The 21,376-nt window shown below is 34.1% G+C and overlaps 1 protein-coding gene and 1 non-coding gene across 2 annotated transcripts in view; both read right to left on the minus strand.

Moving 5' to 3' along the window:
• Nucleotides 1-301: 301 nt before the first annotated feature.
• LOC145038625 (aspartic proteinase oryzasin-1-like) overlaps nt 302-21,376 on the minus strand; it is a 114,404-nt gene continuing 93,329 nt past the window's right edge. The window contains exons 6-14 of the mRNA XM_078986927.1: nt 3,973-4,141; nt 2,150-2,189; nt 1,994-2,058; nt 1,548-1,661; nt 1,393-1,460; nt 1,037-1,190; nt 834-950; nt 629-717; nt 302-532 (exon numbers count right to left, since the gene is read on the minus strand). Of these exons, the coding sequence (XP_078843053.1) occupies nt 448-532; nt 629-717; nt 834-950; nt 1,037-1,190; nt 1,393-1,460; nt 1,548-1,661; nt 1,994-2,058; nt 2,150-2,189; nt 3,973-4,141 (901 nt within the window). The 3' untranslated portion in view covers nt 302-447. The remainder of the gene's footprint in view (nt 533-628; nt 718-833; nt 951-1,036; nt 1,191-1,392; nt 1,461-1,547; nt 1,662-1,993; nt 2,059-2,149; nt 2,190-3,972; nt 4,142-21,376) is intronic.
• Nucleotides 10,945-11,051, minus strand: LOC145044452 (small nucleolar RNA R71). Its single transcript, XR_013681403.1, has one exon. It is a non-coding gene; the product is annotated as a small nucleolar RNA R71 (small nucleolar RNA).

Raw genomic sequence — 21,376 nt, forward strand, 5'->3', positions numbered from 1 at the left:
AGGGCAAACGACAACCCAATATGCATAAAGCATGGTCTTGATCTAAAAGACTTATTACAACACTTTACCGGTGTTAGACTTAAAGTCATTCAATCATACAACAAGGCACGTAGGTGATTGAATGTTCTCGTGTCGGACCAACTCTAATTTATTGTATTATCAAAAAGCACAACAATTAGATAATTAAGTACATAACTTGGTATAAAAACAATTAACCGGTCTGATGAAAAACGATGGCTTTAATTACACACACATGCATACAAAAAAAAAAAGGACAAGTGCATTCAAGCTCTATTTATAATACATACGATTTTCCAACAATACCAAGAACTATATGTATATCCATAAATATTTTGAACTCACATGAGGCATCTTATTACTAGTATTAAACGTTACACTTTATATTACTAGATACAAGAAAAGAAGATACGTTAACACCTTTTTTAATTATGCCGATTCTGCAAATCCAATTCTGAGATTACCATGATCAAATATAGTGTGGTAACGACGCATAAATGCATCACCCAGTATCCTGCATCACATGAATCAAGAAAAGACAGTCAAACTCGACTTTGAATACCTATTATTAGAATTATTGCACTTTAGTCTGATGGCCTTATACACGTACCAAAGCGGGGCACCCTCAGGTGGATTATCCATAGGAATGAAGGTACTTACGCACTGAGCACTAGCACCCTCGCCAATCTTAGTTATGTACTACAAAAACAATTACAAAATATATATGTATATTTAAAATGCTTGACTAAAAGTGGAAAAATGACAAACAACTATTTCTTAAACTAATTCTAACTATTGTGTTCGTATAACGATACCTCATTGGGAGAAAGTTCGAATTCTTTGCCCCCAATCGTAAATGAAATAGTAGGCATAAGAGGAAGTCTTGCACAGTCTACGGTTGACTCTCCTGCTAAACCCGCCATAGCACATAGCTGAAATGTAGGAGTCGTCATACGTAAACAAACAACATGCAATCTATGTGTAAAGGATACTAAAAACAAGAATAAAGAGAACTCACTTGGCTGAAAAATTTAATGACTTCACCTCGTGTCATGTTGTTTTGGATCTGTTTATACACGAAGTCTACTACACTCTCACAGGCTTTACATATTGGGAGTTGTGGAGGTCCAGATAAACCATCACTCATATCGAACGAACTCCAAATGTCATTACTGTGCATCATTCAAATTTTCCACGATAAGATATTAACTCGGAGCAAAAGGATCAAATTTTTAGCAGACAAAAGCAATTAATGATTCCATCTTTGTAGATAAATGCTTATAAAAGAAGTAAGAAAGAGGAAATTAATTAATTGTAGAGTCAACATGTAAAATGGGCAACCAGAAAAGGGATGTTGGGTATTAGAATACTTACCCGTCAACAGCTTTATCACCAGGAACACAAAGTGTAATACGGGAGCAAAAATTCCCAGGTTCTTTAAACTGTTATAAAAGAAAATCATATACGAATCTAGAACATGTATTTAAGTTCCAACGTTAGAAAAAAAAAAAAGAAACTGTTTATGTTACCATTATGAAAAACATATCAAAGATTAGGTTTCCCACTTTCCGAATATCTCTATGACAATGATCACTAATGAATCCCATAGCCCCGATTGCAAGATTTATCTCTGTGATGGCATTCTGAAAGCCACAACCACAGATACGAAGATCAAACCAACTTATAAACATTTAAAATAAAAGGGATTAATTATAGCCCAGAGGTATGAGGATTTGGAATGGTGCCACTTAACCAATAGGTTAATGGATAAAAGTGTAGTTTAGAGTAATTAGAGCATTTGAAAAAAAAAAAAACAAAAAATAATTAATTAAATAATAAATAAAAAATAAAAACATACAAGCACTTAAAATAAAAAATTATGAGCTCATACACAACAATGCAATAATAAAAAAATAAAACAAAAAAGAGGCACTTTTCAATGCAACTAGATCTCAAGAAACAAAATGATACAGACCATTGGACCTGCTATCAATGAAGTTCCCGAATCTACAATTGCCGAACATCCGCCCTTACAAAAGCCTGAAACAAACACAAGACATCGTGGCAGATCCAAGATCCAACATGGCAACATCCAACATAAATATAATAATAATGTTCCTCAATTGCATACCAGTAGGTCTCCCATCAATAAGTACATCACCCATTTCGAACTAGAAAAAAATAAAAGGAAAAACTTAATATATATATATATATATATATATATATATATATATATATATATATATATATATATATATATATATATATATATATATATATGTTTAGGTTCTATGGAAAACAAAAAACCTTAAAAAAAACCCTAAAAATCATAGAAATGCATAAAAAAATACTTAGAGATCACAAAACTTTTTTTTGAATTTTTTTTATAAAAAATCGCAGCTTTTTATAAAAATTCGCTGATTTTTTTTTTTTTAAAAAGTTTTTTTTTTCAAATTTTTTTCAGCGATTTTTTCTTAAAAAATGTCAAAAAAAAGTTTTGTGATCTCTAGGTATTTTTTATGCATTTTTATGATTTTTAGGGTTTTTTTGTTTTCCAAATAACTTTTCCCATATATATATATATATATATATATATATATATATATATATATATATATATATATATATATATATATATACATATATATATATGGGAAAATTAAATATACCCTTAAGGGTATACAAGCTTAGGTACCCAAACTCATCATAAAACTTCATTTTTTTATATATTCATTATAATGTTCTTAAATATCAATCCTAACTTGATTTACTTTTAAGATTTTCAAAATTTCACTATTATCTTTCTCTTACATCATATTTTTTTATCGAACACCTATTAGGTTATATATATATTATAGTTTAAAATAAAAGTTATATGAGAGAAAGATAAATGTGAAATTATAAAGTTTTTGGAAGTAAATCAACTTAGAAGTTTAATTATAAGAACATTGGACAATTACAATGTATATATATATATATATATATATATATATATATATATATATATATATATATATATATATATATATAATACAAAATAGCATAGTATGGTGCGTTTGGGTACCTAAGCTTATATACCCTTATGGGTATATATATATATATATATATATATATATATATATATATATATATATATATATATATATATATATATATATATACTGTTGAAGTAATTTTAATATGGATATTCACATTTGATTAGTCATATATTTATTACAATGCTATTATTTTATTATAAACTTATGTATGTCTATTTTTGTAGTGAATTCTAAATTTAGTTTTAATCTGTGACAATTCATTTATTCCTTGCCGAATAATAACATAAAGTTGTGGATACCACAAAATTAGTGTTTTTATGTTCTCACTCTATTTATTGTTTTTATTTGAATTATCTCCTATATATATATATATATATATATATATATATATATATATATATATATATATATATATATATATATAGAGAGAGAGAGAGAGAGAGAGAGTTAAGTTCAAATGTGGATTGACATCTATTGTGCTGACGTATCGAGAGTGCTATTCTATGAGAATGGCAAAGAAAATATGTTGTTTGGTAATTTGAATAAGTTCAATCTGACATAACTATTGTTGTTATCACGCATTCTCACTACTTAAATCGTTTATAAGGTTATTATAGACTTTTTTTTTTCTCATTCTGTCAGAATGTATATTGAGTCTTATTGTGTAAGAATGAAAATAAGTAAAAAATGAAGCGTGAGAACAAAATTGAATAAGAATTATTGAGAATGCTTGAAAATGCCAATAGTTGTATAAAGTTGAATGTATTCATATTAGCAAACAACCTATTCTCTTAATAATTCTCATAGAATAGCATTGTGCACACGTCCGCATAATAGTTGTCAATCGACATTATAACCTTGCCCGATATATATATATATATATATATATATATATATATATATATATATGACAAACCTGCCAATAACCCTTTTGCGTCACTGGAACGTAAGTATGTGTACCCTTATATTGGTTCGGATCAACGCCACCAAAAATGATTTCACCACCTTCACCATCCTTAGATTGTTGGTTCAACCAAAATGAAAATACACGGTCCTTAACTAGATGTTGATCGACCATGTTGTCCCTATATAAACCACATGATAAATCGTATTAAATTGGGCAACAAACCATGTCCTTATAATCCCTTGAGCAACTTCACACAATATTAGATGAAAAACAAAGACTAACTTTTAGTGAAGGAATATATATATATATATATATATATATATATATATATATATATATATATATATATATATATATATATATATATATATATAGTCTGACTAAATTGACACAAATACACAATCTTATTTTATTAACATAGACTTTAGATACGTATATATACAAGTGAACCGTTGTAACCCTTGTGAAACATCACTAACAGGAACAATTCCCAATAGTCACTAACTACTTGTTCTTAACAATAACTAACTATAAGTGTCACTATAGAGGTCTATTTTTACATAAACACACCCCTTAAGTTAGACAACCATGACTCCCGATCTTTCTTGTAGGCGATTGAAACTTACTACTTGAAGCGGATCACGATTGAAACTTACTACTTGAAGAGGATCAGTAAACAAGTCTATAATTTGATCTTTGGTGTAAAAGTATGCAACTTTAATATGACCGTTTGACACTATATCTCAAATGAAATGGACCTTAACGCAAATATGGTTGCTCTTATCATTAAATACTAAGAGTTTTTGTTAGATCAAGTCAATATATAATATTTATTGTTACACAAGATCTTTGTAGGTGTTTCTTGTGAGAAGTTTTATTCTTGAAGGATTGTTCTAAACCAAATTAGATTGACATGCAACATTTGAAAGTGATATGTATTTAGCCTTCGTATTCCATGGAAGATAAGGCATAAATTGCTTGGTTCGTTGATTGTCATGACAAAATAGGTATGATCTTGAAAATGATATGCAAGGTGCTTTTACTATCATAAGGACACCCTTAAAATTTATTGTCACTATACCCCTTAATTGAGACAGAATACTTTTTATACACAATTCCATGATTGGTTTCCTTTTTACGAATTTCATAATTCACTTTTTTGCCTCCTAATGATTATTCTTTGGAGTTTTTATAAATATGCTAATAATGTTAATGGCATAGACTAGGTTATGCCTTCTTGTTGTTTAATAGATTAAACTGCCAAGAAGGTTGCGATATGCATGGATTCTTAAATACTTATGATGTATATTTGGTTAACTTTGATCAGAACTCCTTAGGATTGGAAGTTGGATGGAATCAAGAACATCAAATCTTATTAGAAAGAACCCCATAGGAGTGGAAGGTGGGTGGGGATCAAGAACATCAAATCTTATTAGAACATCATTGGCATAACTTTGTTGAGTAATATAAATCCTATCTTTACCCAGGTTGTTTTTTGATTCCCAAAAAGTAATTTAGAAGCCTCACATAAGACATCTGAAACTTGTTTTCGTAGCTTTGTTAAAACCATTTATTCTATCTAAGGAACTACTTGTGAAAAACATATCATCCACATAAATACATAGAATGAAGAGCCTAGTTTCCTATATATCTTTTGAAAGCTTTTGCAAGGAGATACGTGTATATTCTACTATACTATCCGCAAAGTGCATGCTTTATTCAATATAAAGCTTTCTCAAATCTATACATCTTGTGTTGCTATCAAACCTTTACTTATATAAGTGGTATTCACATACACGTATTCTTTTACAAAATTGTTTAGGAATGCTAATTTTACGTCTATTTTGGTGGAATTTTCATTCATGTTGTGCGTCAAGAGCTACGACTAACCTGATTATCTGATCATAAGAGAAAATATCTCAATATGGTCAATGCTAAATTTTTTCTTGTATTTTACGACAAAATGGGCCTTGTATCTAGCTACATTTCCCTTTTCATCCAACTTAGTTTTATATACCCACTTGACACCAATAGACTAATGGTTTTTTGGTAACTTGAGTAAGTCCTACATTGTTTTTTACAATGGATCCAATTTCCCCATACATGGGTTCATTTCATTTACTTTCTTGAATAGCATTTTCATAATTGATTTAGTCAACGCCAATAAAAAGGGTAAAGCCAACCAAAATATCAAATTCTTGAATAGCATCTTCATTAATGTTGAACCTTTTGATGTTGATAAGGACTTTGTTGTGCTTTGTGAAGATGAGAAAGAGTTTGAGTTTGATTTATTATAATTTTTATACAAGTGTGTGTACCTGATTAGAAGATGGAATAGGATTATTTGAGTTGTTATGTTCAACACCTGCTTCCCCTTCTAATTCTCTTTGTAAACGTTATTTTTATAGTTCTTTGTGTTACTTATAGCATCATTCCATCTTTTTTCTCATCAAAAATGGCATCCCTACTAATTATCACATTCTTAGTGAGAGGATTGTACAATATATGTGCTTTCAAACATTCATTATAACCAACAAAATTTGTTTTCTCACACTTATTATAAAGTTTTGATCTCAAAATTAGGGTAAACCACACACCAAAAAGTCCTAAGGTGTGTTACTCTTGGTTTAAACTACTCCAAGATTCTTGGGGAGTTTTATTTGATAAACTCTTTGTTTATATCTATTTAGGAGATACACAGAACATGCAACTCTTTTAGCCTATAAATCATTTGATAATCTGTTTTAGCCTATAAATCATTTGATAATCCCTTTCCATATAACACGTTTCTAGCCATATCGAAAATATCATGTTCTTTCTATCCAATACCTCATTTTGTGTGGGGTGTACCATATGGTAAGTTGATAATGAATTCCATTCTCCTTTAGAAATTCTTCAAAGTAGTTTACATTTTATTCTCTCCGTCATTTATGCTTGAAGCTTTGATCTTATAACTGCTTTGAGTTTCAACAAAGTTCTTCAATGTTTTGAATGAGTTGAAGGCTTTTAATGTTTGTTTTGAGAAGTAAATCAAATTTTTACAAGTATAATCATCTATAGAGGTAACTATATATCAATTTCTTTCATCTGTTGTTGCTTTCATTGGCCCACATGTGTCTGAATGTATAAGCTCGGATTGTTGAAAGGCTCTTCAAGTTTTATCTTTAAGGAAAGCATCTCTTGAATGTTTACCAAGAATTCAACTTTTATATAATTCACTTGTCTTATTAATTTATGGTAATCCCATACCAAATTGTTCTTTTCTCATATAATTCAGGCACCAAAACTTACATGGCCAAATCGATGATATTATATGTGGGGTATAACCCTAATACCAGAACCATCACAAGCCTATGAAATTTGCTAAAAGATATATCATATTAGATCTTATATCAATTTACCTAGCCCAAAACCCATCCCAAATGTTTTAAGTTAGTTTTTCTACCACATTTGGTTATTTTTACCATCCTCATATGCACATATGTTCATATGTATATACATATATGCATCCAGAAAAATAATATCAAATAAACAATAATAGGTTGTATCTCAGAAACATATTCAACAAAAAAATTAATAGTCATGTACACATACATAAAATATTACATGATTTTTTGAACACTTTTCTTAGGCGTTGGGTTCTCATTTGTGTACTACATTATTTTTTCGAAAAATGTTGTTTTGAAAAAGTTCTTTAGTTTTTAATGTTTTTATTTTTTATTTGATCACAACTCTCTCTCTCTCTCTCTCTCTCTCTATATATATATATATATATATATATATATATATATATATATATACACACAGAGAGAGAGAGAGAGCTGATATCAAATAATAAGAACCTAAAAATGATAGGAACCCCAATTAAAATGAGCGATTTAGAGATTCAAAAAATAATTTGGTAAAAAGAACATTTTTTCATATGCATATAACGTATAATGTATGTGCATATGTACATATGTTATATGCATATCCCAAAAAGATGAAAGGTAAATATTACTAACATCAGCAACATTCCACGATGACTTAGCACTTTAAACCCATATAGTCCAGGGCCAAATCATGGATGGTGTTAATTGGCATTTGACCATTCGTTCAACAAGATAGAATGCGTTAAGAAGTTGCTACTTACATCTCTTTTTACTTTCTCACACATACACATATATACATACACACAACCACAAAAAAACATAGGAAAACATAGTGCAATATTTGAAAGGAAAACCATGAGTTTATCATTCTTCTTTCAACTTTTTTCTTAATGTGATATTGTACTTTGGTATTTATTTCGGTAAAAATATGAAAGTACATTGTAATATAAGAAAATAGTTGAAAGTATATCGCTCCATAATACATTGCAACGTTCTAACTCTACTAACCCTATTAATTTTAATTGTTTATTACGTTTTTCTTTCCAAAACAATATATTTATAAGATTTTATAGTTTTTTAGAATATAACTTAAAAAGTAGTCATGTTAAATGTTTTATATCTATTATTTATGTTAAATATATATGATTAAACTAGTATATGTTTTTTTTTCTTGAATGAGAAATATATATATATATATATATATATATATATATATATATATATATATATATATATATATATATATATATATATATATATAAAACTGTAGTTAAACTTGGTAATCAATATTTTATATCTTTAGTGAATGCATTACAAGAGTATATATACTTTACAATGTTACAATTTGATACCTTCTAATATAATTGATATTGCCATATTTATACTTATTTTTAGGTAGTATTTAAGTACATTTTTATTAATAAATGGATAATATGTGCAGAATAGTGATATTTATGAGTTTAAATTGTTATTTTCAGTCAATACAAAGGATTTTCGAAGAGAGGGACCAGAGGTGACAAAATGGGGAACATGGGAGGCTTGGAAGACAAGAAAATAATAATTTCATAATAAGAGCTTAATTCACGACGTGGCGGTGCATCCCACGACGTGGCATGGGTGTTCCAGTAGATAAACATCGCGACGCGGAGGATTTCCTTGAAGGATACGTTTTACTTGGAGCCCACGACGTGGCGCATATGGCCACGACGTGGCGCAAGTTTTTGAGGATTATATAAGTTCTCCTATTATTACGAATAAAGAGACTTTTGGCAAAAGAAAAGGAGTTCCAAGAGACGTTTCAGAAGAGAAGAAAGGTCCTGGAAGAGGGATTTCAACACCAAAAGAAGTAAAGTTTTATATTTAGTTGATTATAAACATGTTTTTCATTAGTTTTAGCTGTGCTAGTTTAATTACTATGATGAGTAGCTAAATCTAGCTACTTTTGCTTAGCTAGATGAAGCTTTGAACTTATGAATAGTTATATGTTTATGGATTAATTTGAGTTGGTAAGAGTTGTTTGTGTTTGATTTGTATAACCTAGCATGTTATTATTTGCTTATCTAATTGCTAGATTGCATGTTCTGTGTAGCTTAGTGACTATGAAACTACATGAACTTGTTTACCTAGTAATTTAGTGAACATTAAATTGTTAGAGCTAGGATTGACCAATCTTAGTTAGTAATTAGGCTAAATAAATCTTAGCTGTGCTAGAGAACGTAAATTGTGACCATAATTGCGTTTATACAACAAATCTTACATAGCATATTCGCATTCATAATTAGTTCTGTGTTCAATTATGTGTGAACGTACATGGTTTAACATGAATTAGTTACTTATTGGTAAGATAGAACTAAATTACTAATATAACTAAAACCCAACTTAATAACCCATAATCATTAGCTAGCCATAAGGAAGAAGTGGATTCAACTAAGCAAGAGTGTGTTTTTATTAATTTGATTAAGTTCATTTGATCTTGCAAAATCAGATAAAACCCCCTTATTAAATTTGTTAATAAATTAGGTTAATTTATTAGTAATTAGGTTAATTAGTAACACCGTTCCCTGTGATCGACACCCGACTTACCTAAGCTATACTGTAATCTGACTAGGTACACTGCCTATAAGTGCATAGTTAGTCTTAGTTTGTTAGGTTATAAATATTAAAATTAGTGGGTACTTTCGTGCACATCAAGTTTTTGGCGCCGTTGCCGGGGAACGGTGCAGATTATTAGTTTATTTAGTTGCATTAGATTAATCGTTTTTTTTAGGAATAAAATCTGCAGACCGCTTAATTGGTTATTTATTTTGCTAGTTTATCTTAGTTTAATTATTGTTTTGTTTGTCACAGAGTTCACGACGTGAGATTTAGTATACTCACGACGTGAAATCTGACAGTTCATTTTTAGTTTTTCTTATTTTAGTCCAGTTTTACGTTTTAGTTTAGCAAGTTGCAGGAGTTAATGACCAGAGGCTCAAACACACCATTGGTGCCACCACTAGAAGATCCCGAGTTTGCAATTCACAAGAAAAAGACGCCCTTGCAAGAATTGAAGTCAGCCTTCTCTAGGAAATCAGGAAAGAAGACAGGAAAGTCAAGTTCCTCAACGAAGCACGAGAGCAATCTTGAGCATTTGGATCATTCACTCGTGCAAACCGAGTACGAAAGCGACACCGAGCCAGAATTTGAAGAACACACGAGTAAACCCGAGAACGAGCCAAGGAACGAGATGGCAAATATTGAAGAAATGTCCATGGGAGCTTACAAGAAGCGGATCCGCGAAGATGTGGGTCCCGGATTAGTCCAACCCGCAATACCTGCCAATGCCACATTCGAGCTGAAGGGACACATATTGACTGCGCTGAAGGACATCCCATTTTTCGGGAAAGACCATGAGGATGCTTTTAAGCATCTAGATGAAGTCAATGACATTGCTGATTACTTCAATGTACCAAATGTCAACAGGAACACCGTCCTGCTTAGGATGCTGCCCGTTACTTTCAAAGGAACTGCTAAGGAATGGTTAAAAGCACTCCCACCGGGTACAATCACCACTTGGGCTCAAATACGTGAGCAATTCCTAGACCAGTTTTGCCCGCCATCCAAGATAGCCAAACTCAAGAAGTCAATAGCCAACTTTGAGCAACAGCCGGGGGAGTCACTGTACGAAGCGTGGGAGCGTTACAAGGGCTTACTCAGAAACTGCCCGCAACATGACCTAAATGTGCAGCAAGAGATGTCAATCTTTTATGATGGGGTCAATGTGATGACAAGACAACTCCTTGATTCTCAAGGACCGTTGACAAGGAAAAATCCAAGGGAGGTCAAGGAGCTAATTGAAGAATTCGCGAAACACTCCCGCAAATACCATAACCCGAGGCAGGATGGAAGCAAAGGCAGTGGAGGAGCCCAAACTGAAGAAATTACAGCTGTCATGGCCATGCTGAATAACATGGATCGCATGATAACACAAATGGACCAGTCGATACACGCTATAAGAGTGGGGTGCGAGTGATGCAATGGTCCACACTTGACCAAGGACTACAACGTGGATGAATTTGGGAACAGAAAAGCTCAAGTGTGCTACTCTAATGGGGATAAGTTTGAAGAGGACTGGAGGAAACCGAAGAAGGAGTGGCTGCCATATGAAGAATATAGGAAGCAAAAAGAAGAGAAGTATAGGCAGACAGGTCGAGGCCTATATCAAAAGGAGCAGCCACCAGCCGAGAAGAAACCCGACCTAGAGACCATTTTAATGAAATTTATGGAAGCATCGGAAAAGCGACACGAGGCCACGGATTCCGCTATCATGGAACAACAAACATTGATCAAGAACCAACAAGCCTCCATCCATAACCTTGAAGTACAATTTGGTCAACTAGCAACTTTAGTTCATGAAAAATTTTCCCCGAAGAGTCCCGAAGTACAAGCCCAATCTCACGTAATGGCCATCAATACTGAAGAAGATACAATATCTGAGTTCCTGGAGGCGTTGGAAGAAGAACCGCAGCAGCCCAAGAAATTAAGGATCGACAATGGAGAAAGTGCTAAACCAGGCGACCCACGACGTGACACTCCTCTCGCCACGATGTGGTGCAAGTCAGAGCAAAAACCCTTTGCACCTATTCCAGCTTATCATCCACCTATGCCATTTCCCAACCGCGCAGCACTTAGTCGACTGGAGAAGGAACATTTAGAGTTTGTGAAGCATGTGAAAGGGATCCCAATTAATACTCCCTTTGTTGAATCCTTATCCAAAGCTTCCGAAAACCAGAAATTACTGCAAGACTTGATAGATACGCGAAGGCAATTAAAGAAGCAGTCTACAGTGATTCTGAGTGAACAAACTTCAAAAGTTGTTTTGGGAGAAACACCAGAAAAGATGGGGGATCCTGGACGCCTCACTCTTCCATGCGAGTTTGGGAATAAAATGAAGGTTAATGCTTTAGCCGATTCTGGGGCTAGCATTAATCTAATGCCTTTTTCATTTTATCAAAAATTGGAGATTCAAAAGATGAAGGCTACAAAAATGAAGATTCACATGGCGAACCGTTCGGTGACACAACCCCGAGGCATAGTGGAGGATATTTTGGTGAGAATTGGAAAATTTATTTTTCCAATAGACTTTGTAGTCATGGACATGAAAGAAGATCCAGATGTTCCGATAATCCTAGGACGACCATTGCTCAACACTGCTGGTGCCCTTGTTGATATCCGTGAGTCGAAGCTAACTTTGAGGGTTGGAGATGAACAAGAAGTCTTTGGGATAAAGGATGACTTTCAAGAAAATAAAGAAGAGGTGTTCACAATTAATGAAGAGAATGAACTAGAAGAACTGGAAAAGCTTATGGAAGAAGAGATAAAAGTAGTTCATCAAGTCAAAATGACAAAACCAAAGGCATCTGTTCCATATTGGATTGAAGTCATAGCCTACAAGAGCCCGCCTTCTTGGGTAAGCAAAGAGGATGAGGAAATAACAAGTGATGAAGAGGAGGTCACTTCAAGAGTAACAAAGCTGGTGGTGAAAGCAGAAGAGAATGACATAACGTACAAGGAGGAAACCACGGGCACAAAACGCAAGCTTGAAGAAAAGGGAAAAGCTAAAAAGGAGAATTCAAAGAAGGCGTATAAAAGGAGAGTTCAAGCTTACAAAAGGCGGTTCAAGGAACAAAAGATCTTGGTGGAGGACTCTTCCGAAGATTCAACGTAGAAGGCACGGAGTCCAGCTCAAGACTCCAAGAAAAAGAAGCGCTTCTCGGGAGGCAACCCGAGTTTGGTTTGCATTTTCTTTTTAAAATTTTCTTTCTTTTCTTTTTAAGTAGGAAAGACATCGATTCATCATCTAAAAAAAACCGGTAACTAGTAGAAAATTAGCTGTAGGGAACTTTAAATAATGATTGATATGAAAAATAATTAATTAATATGATAAACATTATTGAGACTTTTGCATCTGGCAGTCTCCACGACGTGGGCATAGCCCAGCCACGTCGTGGGAAAAAGGGAATGCGCGACTGAGAAAACAACACTTTAAGGTCCACGACGTGGGCATCACCCGCCACGTCGTGGCCGTTAAAAATCAGGGGGGACCAATTGTTTAAAACCCTTTGACTGATAATTCTCATTCCCACTTGGCTGCCGCACGAACGGAAACATTGTAACCCCACAGCTAATTTTGTATTCTACTTCTAATTTCCTTGCAAGATCTTGCCAATTAATCTATTTGGTACGTGTTTTCTTTATTATTTTGTAGTAATTCTTCTAATTTCAAGTTTTCATGGTTAGGGTTTGTATGATTCACGAAATTGGTTGAATCTAATGGTTGATTTTAGATTAAGTATACCTTTAATGGTCATAGGAACAAACCCCAACCATTGATTTTAGTAGAAATCGCATGCAATTAGATCGATCAACAAGCTGTGAACGACGCGACCCACGACATGGCGCAGCCTGGCCACGTCGTGACTTCTGTCAAATTATTTAAACTGTTTAATGTGTTGGTTGTTTGCTGTTTTGGTTTGTTCTGATTGCAGAAATGGGACCACGACGAGCTGTTCCGCAGGAAGAAGACCCGATAGATGTCGCAAGCATACATCCTTTATACCAGTTTCCTCAAAACATTCCCCGACCGTTGCTAACAACCTACGAGAATCGGCTTGGATGGTTATATAATAGGGACTTTGCAATAGCCTCGATTATTGATTGGGGATGGCTAGGTGGAGTGGGCATGGTAGCGGAGCTGGGACGTTATTGGTCAAAGACTTATGTTGGAGATCAATTTTCGTTTACTTGTCACGGGTGGAGGAATTTATTCACCATTCAAGAACCCGTGTACCGGGAATTATCGGTAGAATTTTTCTCTACCGTATGTTTCGAAGAACGCACCCTTGATGCCACCTACAATAGAGCACTTGTTTTTCGTTTGGGTGGTGTATATCGTGAGTGTAGCCTTCGGGAATTTGCTTGGCGTATGGGGCTCTATACAGAAGTGGAGATGCAATCTCCGTTTTTTATCCCTTTCTTGCTTGGATGTGTGCGGAATTTTACTCCGGGTACCTTGGATGTGCAGTTTTGGCGGGGCATTTCTAACCATGAATACAACACTCGTGACTCGAGTGAGTCACAAATTCGGAATCCTGTTCTCTGATTTTTGCACCGCCTCATCACGTTTTCAATCAATCACAAGCATCATGGTGACAAGGTCCCCATCCAGAATCTATTTTATTTATGGACTCTTATTACCCCGGGGGTTTGCTGTGATTTGCCTTATATGTTGGCAAGGTTTATGGGGAAGAAAACGGCCAACTCTAGGCCTGGGAGCCCGATTACTGGGGGGCATTTGGTTACTCGCCTGGCTAGGTCATATCATATTTTGACCCATGACTTTGTGAGGAATCTTACTCGATTCCCGGATACCGACTTGACCATTCAAGTCTTGGGTGTGATGCGAGCAGTGGTGAATATCGGGGGTCGTTTTATGATACCACCAATAGATGACGAGGAAGAGGAGGGGCAACCGGGACAGCAACCACCCGTTAGGCCGAGGCGTCGAAATGTGCGGGCTAGAGGCGAGGTCGAGCGAGAGCGTGCTGCTTCGCAGTATGTGCAGGGAGTGCCCACCGACCCTTTTCAGAGTCGGGTTGGAACATATTTGGATAATCTACGGGGTCATGCCATTTACCATACCCAGCTTACCGAGGGTATTTATTCACATTTGGGTGTGACCCGACCACCTGCTATGCCACCGCAGTATCCCTATTTTCCGACATGGGAGGAGTTATGGCGTCCGCAAAATGATGAGGCAGGGCCAAGTGGAGCACAAGATCAAGATGATGATTGATTTTATTTTATTTAGTAGTTTTTTTTGTTTGACTTTGGTGTGTGATGTAAAACCTTATTAAAACTATGATGTTACTTTTTGTTTCTTTTGGGTTGTTCTAACTTTTCAGATTAGCATTGGAATTCTAAGGAGCATAGCCGGTTATCTTTCGAGTCGTGTTTGTCTAGTCAAGGAAGCTTAGAGTTGTGAGTCCGAGTCCACAATTCAAGATAAGTATGGGGTATATTAGGAGAGAGGTTCTAGTTGGGACATATATTTGCATAGAAGTGTCAGACACCAGTTAGCCATTGGTCAACGCTGCTAGAGTAAATAACGCCAATAAGTCATTTTCTATTGATGCTCAGTTCCACGACGTGGATTCCTTATGCCACGTCGTGGCACGCTTGCAGTTTGTCGTAGTTCAGCATTTTGGTGTTCGTAGTTTACACCCGAATCACGACGTCTCCAGATATATGCCACGACGTGATCCAGTTTATCATTGCCATATTTTTCATTACCAATACCCACTTTGACGAATTGAAGTTCGAGTCCTGTTCGTGGTTTATTTACATATTCAACCAGTTCTACACCGAGTTTCTATTTTTGGAAGTCCAATTCCGCATTTTCCACACTTTTCGAGATACTCATGCCGCTATTCCAGGGGAGTCTGTTCCTTTTTCTCCCTTTTCTTTTATTTTGATACATACAATGAGGGCATTGTATGAAATAAGTGTGGGGTAGGGGTAGAAAAAGTAAATTGCTAGGAAATTTTGAAAATTGCTAGTATTATGTGGGATGATCCGATGAAAGTTCAAATGTTTAGTTAAGCCAATATACGTTATAGTGCATTTGTGGCTTCCCTTATTTTAGTGAAATCATGGAACAAAAACATAACCCCGCTCGGTTTGAAGGATGCAATATGTTTAGCAGCCTAAACCTGAAATGTATCCAGGAAAATTATTATCATTAACCAATAAAGGTTGAGGTTGAGCGCCTCTGCTTAAGCATGTAGGTTTTGAGTGAAAAAAGAGAGGTACATGTAAAAATAAAAAGAAGAGAGAGAATTACGAAAAAGTTTGAAGAATTTTGGAGCAAATAAAGTGAAGATCAAAAGATCAAAATTCTGAAGAAATCCAAAAAGTTGAACATACCAGAAATCAATTCAAATAAGGTGTTGAATTCAAAGAAATCGAAGATCAAAATGTTCAGAAAGTGAAGCATTCAAAGAAAGATCCATAGTGGTATCGGAAAATTGTAATTCTAGATTATGTATGCTTAGGTTGCTCAACTAAAAATACCTTGAGGTTATGAGGTTTTCTGAGGATGGATTCGGAGGGTTGCATAAAATGAGCATTGTTCGGAAAAAGTGGGCAAGTGTTTATGAAGAGAGAGAGAGAGAGAGAGAGAGCTGATATCAAATAATAAGAACCTAAAAATGATAGGAACCCCAATTAAAATGAGCGATTTAGAGATTCAAAAAATAATTTGGTAAAAAGAACATTTTTTCATATGCATATAACGTATAACGTATGTGCATATGTACATATGTTATATGCATATCCCAAAAAGATGAAAGGTAAATATTACTAACATCAGCAACATTCCACGATGACTTAGCACTTTAAACCCATATAGTCCAGGGCCAAATCATGGATGGTGTTAATTGGCATTTGACCATTCGTTCAACAAGATAGAATGCGTTAAGAAGTTGCTACTTACATCTCTTCTTACTTTCTCACACATACACATATATACATACACACAACCACAAAAAACATAGGAAAACATAGTGCAATATTTGAAAGGAAAACCATCAGTTTATCATTCTTCTTTCAACTTTTTTCTTAATGTGATATTGTACTTTGGTATTTATTTCGGTAAAAATATGAAAGTACATTGTAATATAAGAAAATAGTTGAAAGTATATCGCTCCATAATACATTGCAACGTTCTAACTCTACTAACCCTATTAATTTTAATTGTTTATTATGTTTTTCTTTCCAAAACAATATATTTATAAGATTTTATAGTTTTTTAGAATATAACTTAAAAAGTAGTCATGTTAAATGTTTTATATCTATTATTTATGTTAAATATATATGATTAAACTAGTATATGTTTTTTTTTCTTGAATGAGAAATATATATATATATATATATATATATATATATATATATATATATATATATATATATATATATATATATATATATATGTAGTTAAACTTGGTAATCAATATTTTATATCTTTAGTGAATGCATTACAAGAGTATATATACTTTACAATGTTACAATTTGATACCTTCTAATAGAATTGATATTGCCATATTTATACTTATTTTTAGGCAGTATTTAAGTACATTTTTATTAATAAATTGATAATATGTGCAGAATAGTGATATTTTTGAGTTTAAATTGTTATTTTCAGTCAATACAAAGGATTTTCGAAGAGAGGGACCAGAGGTGACAAAATGGGGAACATGGGAGGCTTGGAAGACAAGAAAATAATAATTTCATAATAAGAGCTTAATTCACGACGTGGCGGTGCATCCCACGACGTGGCACGGGTGTTCCAGTAGATAAACATCGCGACGTGGAGGATTTCCTTGAAGGATACGTTTTACTTGGAGCCCACGACGTGGCGCATATGGCCACGACGTGGCGCAGGTTTTTGAGGATTATATAAGTTCTCCTATTATTACGAATAAAGAGACTTTTGGCAGAAGAAAAGGAGTTCCAGGAGACGTTTCAGAAGAGAAGAAAGGTCCTGGAAGAGGGATTTCAACACCAAAAGAAGTAAAGTTTTATATTTAGTTGATTATAAACATGTTTTTCATTAGTTTTAGCTGTGCTAGTTTAATTACTATGATGAGCAGCTAAATCTAGCTACTTTTGCTTAGCTAGATGAAGCTTTGAACTTATGAATAGTTATATGTTTATGGATTAATTTGAGTTGGTAAGAGTTGTTTGTGTTTGATTTGTATAACCTAGCATGTTATTATTTGCTTATCTAATTGCTAGATTGCATGTTTTGTGTAGCTTAGTGACTATGAAACTACATGAATTTGTTTACCTAATAATTTAGTGAACATTAAATTGTTAGAGCTAGGATTGACCAATCTTAGTTAGTAATTAGGCTAAATAAATCTTAGCTGTGCTAGAGAACGTAAATTGTGACCATAATTGCGTTTATACAACAAATCTTACATAGCATATTCGCATTCATAATTAGTTCTGTGTTCAATTATGTGTGAACGTACATGGTTTAACATGAATTAGTTACTTATTGGTAAGATAGAACTAAATTACTAATATAACTAAAACCCAACTTAATAACCCATAATCATTAGCTAGCCATAAGGAAGAAGTGGATTCAACTAAGCAAGAGTGTGTTTTTATTAATTTGATTAAGTTCATTTGATCTTGCAAAATCAGATAAAACCCCCTTATTAAATTTGTTAATAAATTAGGTTAATTTATTAGTAATTAGGTTAATTAGTAACATCGTTCCCTGTGATCGACACCCGACTTACCTAAGCTATACTGTAATCTGACTAGGTACACTGCCTATAAGTGCATAGTTAGTCTTAGTTTGTTAGGTTGTAAATATTAAAATTAGTGGGTACTTTCGTGCACATCAATAATATAAGCTTAGTCTAATATTCCCCAGCAAGCTAAGGCTGGGAAGCATCCCTATAGCTTGTTTCTCAAATTTAGAAATCGTTGAGTAGACAAAGGGTTTGTAAAGACATCCGCAATCTGATCATCTATGCAGATAAACTGAACCGACAGCCTCCCTTGAGAAACTTTCTCACGAACGAAGTGGAAATGTACTTCAACATGCTTTGTTCGTGCATGGAACACTAGATTTGTTGGAAGATATGTATCTCCTAGATTATCACACCATAATCTTGGGACTTTCTTTATGGGTACCTGAAGTTCATGTAATATAGTATGTAACCATGTGAGTTCGGCAACCATGTCGATTCAGTATAAGCGTGAAGAGTAGTCCCATAATTGCATTGTATTACGAGATCATATTTTCGATGTTCCTTCCAGATAACACAAAATTTTGCTTAATAGTGGATTGGTGATTAACCATAGAGGAATGCATGAACTGACATGCTTTGTTGACAACATAAGTAATGTTAGGTTGGGATAAAGTGACATACTAAATAGCGCCAACTATTTGCCAATATTTGATTGGATCATCAAGCAAAGGGCTATCACCAAGAGCAAAATTAGCATTAGTTGCAATTGGTGTAGGCATAGGATTGGCGTTGGATAAATTTGCACATGAAATTAGGTCTAAAATATATTTGTGTTGTGAAAGGATGATGTCCTCTCCTCTGGAAGTAATTTCTATCCCAATAAAATAGGAAAGACTATCCATATCTTGAATTTCAAAAGAATAACTAAGACTACATTTCTATCCCAATAAAATAGGAAAGAATGTCCATATCTTGAATTTCAAAAGAATAACTAAGACTACGGACCACATGATTAATCACTTTAGGGTTATATATTGCATGTCAAAAGAATATCATCATCGTAGACTAACATATAAAGAAGTGTACCAACTTCAGAGTAAATAAAGAGAGATGGGTCAGTTTTAGAACCGTTGAAGCCGAGACCGTGTAAGGAGCTTGAGAGGCGTTGAAAACATTCCTAGGAAACCTATTTTAATCCATATAATGACTTATGCGAAAGGCATAAATGATCTGGTTTTTGTGAATCAACAAAGTCATGTGGTTGTTGTAAGTACACGGTCTCCCGTAAGTTGCCATGTAGGAAGGCATTTTGAACATCAAGTTATCGTAGATGCCAATTTTGTGCAATATCTAATTAGAGAACAAGGCAGATGGTGGTAGACTTCACAACTGGCATAAATATCCCATAATAGTTGACCCCTGGTTGTTGGCAAAACCCTTTGCTACTAACTCGGATTTGTAGCATTTAATAGCCCCGGTTTGATCACGTTTTAACTTGTAGACTCACTTGCAATAAATTACATTTGTATTATGATCACGAGGTACTAAAGGCCATGTGTTGTTTTTTAAGAGGTTCGAGTACTCATCAACCATGGCTTGATGCCATTGAGGATGTTTTTTAGCAATAGTAAAGGATGGTGGTGTGGTATCAAGAGGGTTGATAACAGTATGAAAGGAGTGGACATCAAATTTGGGATTTCGTTTGGGATTTTATTTTAATTTTGGGAGACGAGTGCGAGGTGGTGGGTTGGAAGGTGGCGGTATGACAGACTCATAAGTGGAAGGTGGTTGAGCATGTGTATAACGGTCATAAGTGGAAGAAGTGGAGGGAGTGTTCGAGTATATGTTCGTTCGACGGGAGTACATTTGAAGGTTGGGTAAATTTGGAAGAGTTTCAGAATTTGGATAAGATAAGTAATATGGTTCGTTGAATGGAGAAGGATCAGGAGGAGTTAAAGACATGGCAAATGGAAATAATGGTTCATTGAAGCGGACATGGCATATGTAACGCCCGCAGATTCGCGCTAGTCAATTTAGAGACGATAAGTGTTAAAAATGAATTTTTTTTATAGACTATTATTTAGAATAATTAATCTTAACCATGTTATAGTATATTTTGCAAGGGTTTCGTACATATAAAGACAGCTAAAAATCCGAGTTATAACAAAGAAGTTATGACCCGTAGAAGTTTTATGGCTAAACGGCACAACACCGCGCAACGTAAGAAGTGAATTTTTGATAAATTGCTTTATATCCTTAGGGATCTAAACAAAATTCATAATATATGTTAAACTGAGAACATACATAAAAAGAACATCCAAATCTTACTTCGTATGACAAAGTTATGATTTTTCTAAGATTTAGCCTAGTAGTACACAGTCGAGAAATCGAATTTAGATCGATCGATTGTTATCCGGCACAACCTAACTGAGAATTGAAGTTCTCATTAACAGGAGTTAAAAGAAAGTAAAAAACAGAGTCCATATGTAGAAGTTGTAAATTTTACACGGTTTTTAACAGTGTAATCTTCTCATACTATTAAATTTAAAATCTTTCGAGAACATTCCAATGGGGTCAAAAGGAAAGTTGCAGATCCTATCTCTACCTACGCGTGGATATAAATAATATCAAAAATGGAGCTTGTATGCAAAATTTACGGATTTTAGAAGATAATTAGTTTTTGGAAGAACCAGGAGGCCACATCTAGCGTGATCTGAGCCACTGCTTCCTCACCAGTGC

This window comes from Lactuca saligna, chromosome 4 (assembly GCF_052625555.1).
Source record: "Lactuca saligna cultivar CGN05327 chromosome 4, ASM5262555v1, whole genome shotgun sequence".
NCBI lineage: Eukaryota > Viridiplantae > Streptophyta > Magnoliopsida > Asterales > Asteraceae > Lactuca > Lactuca saligna.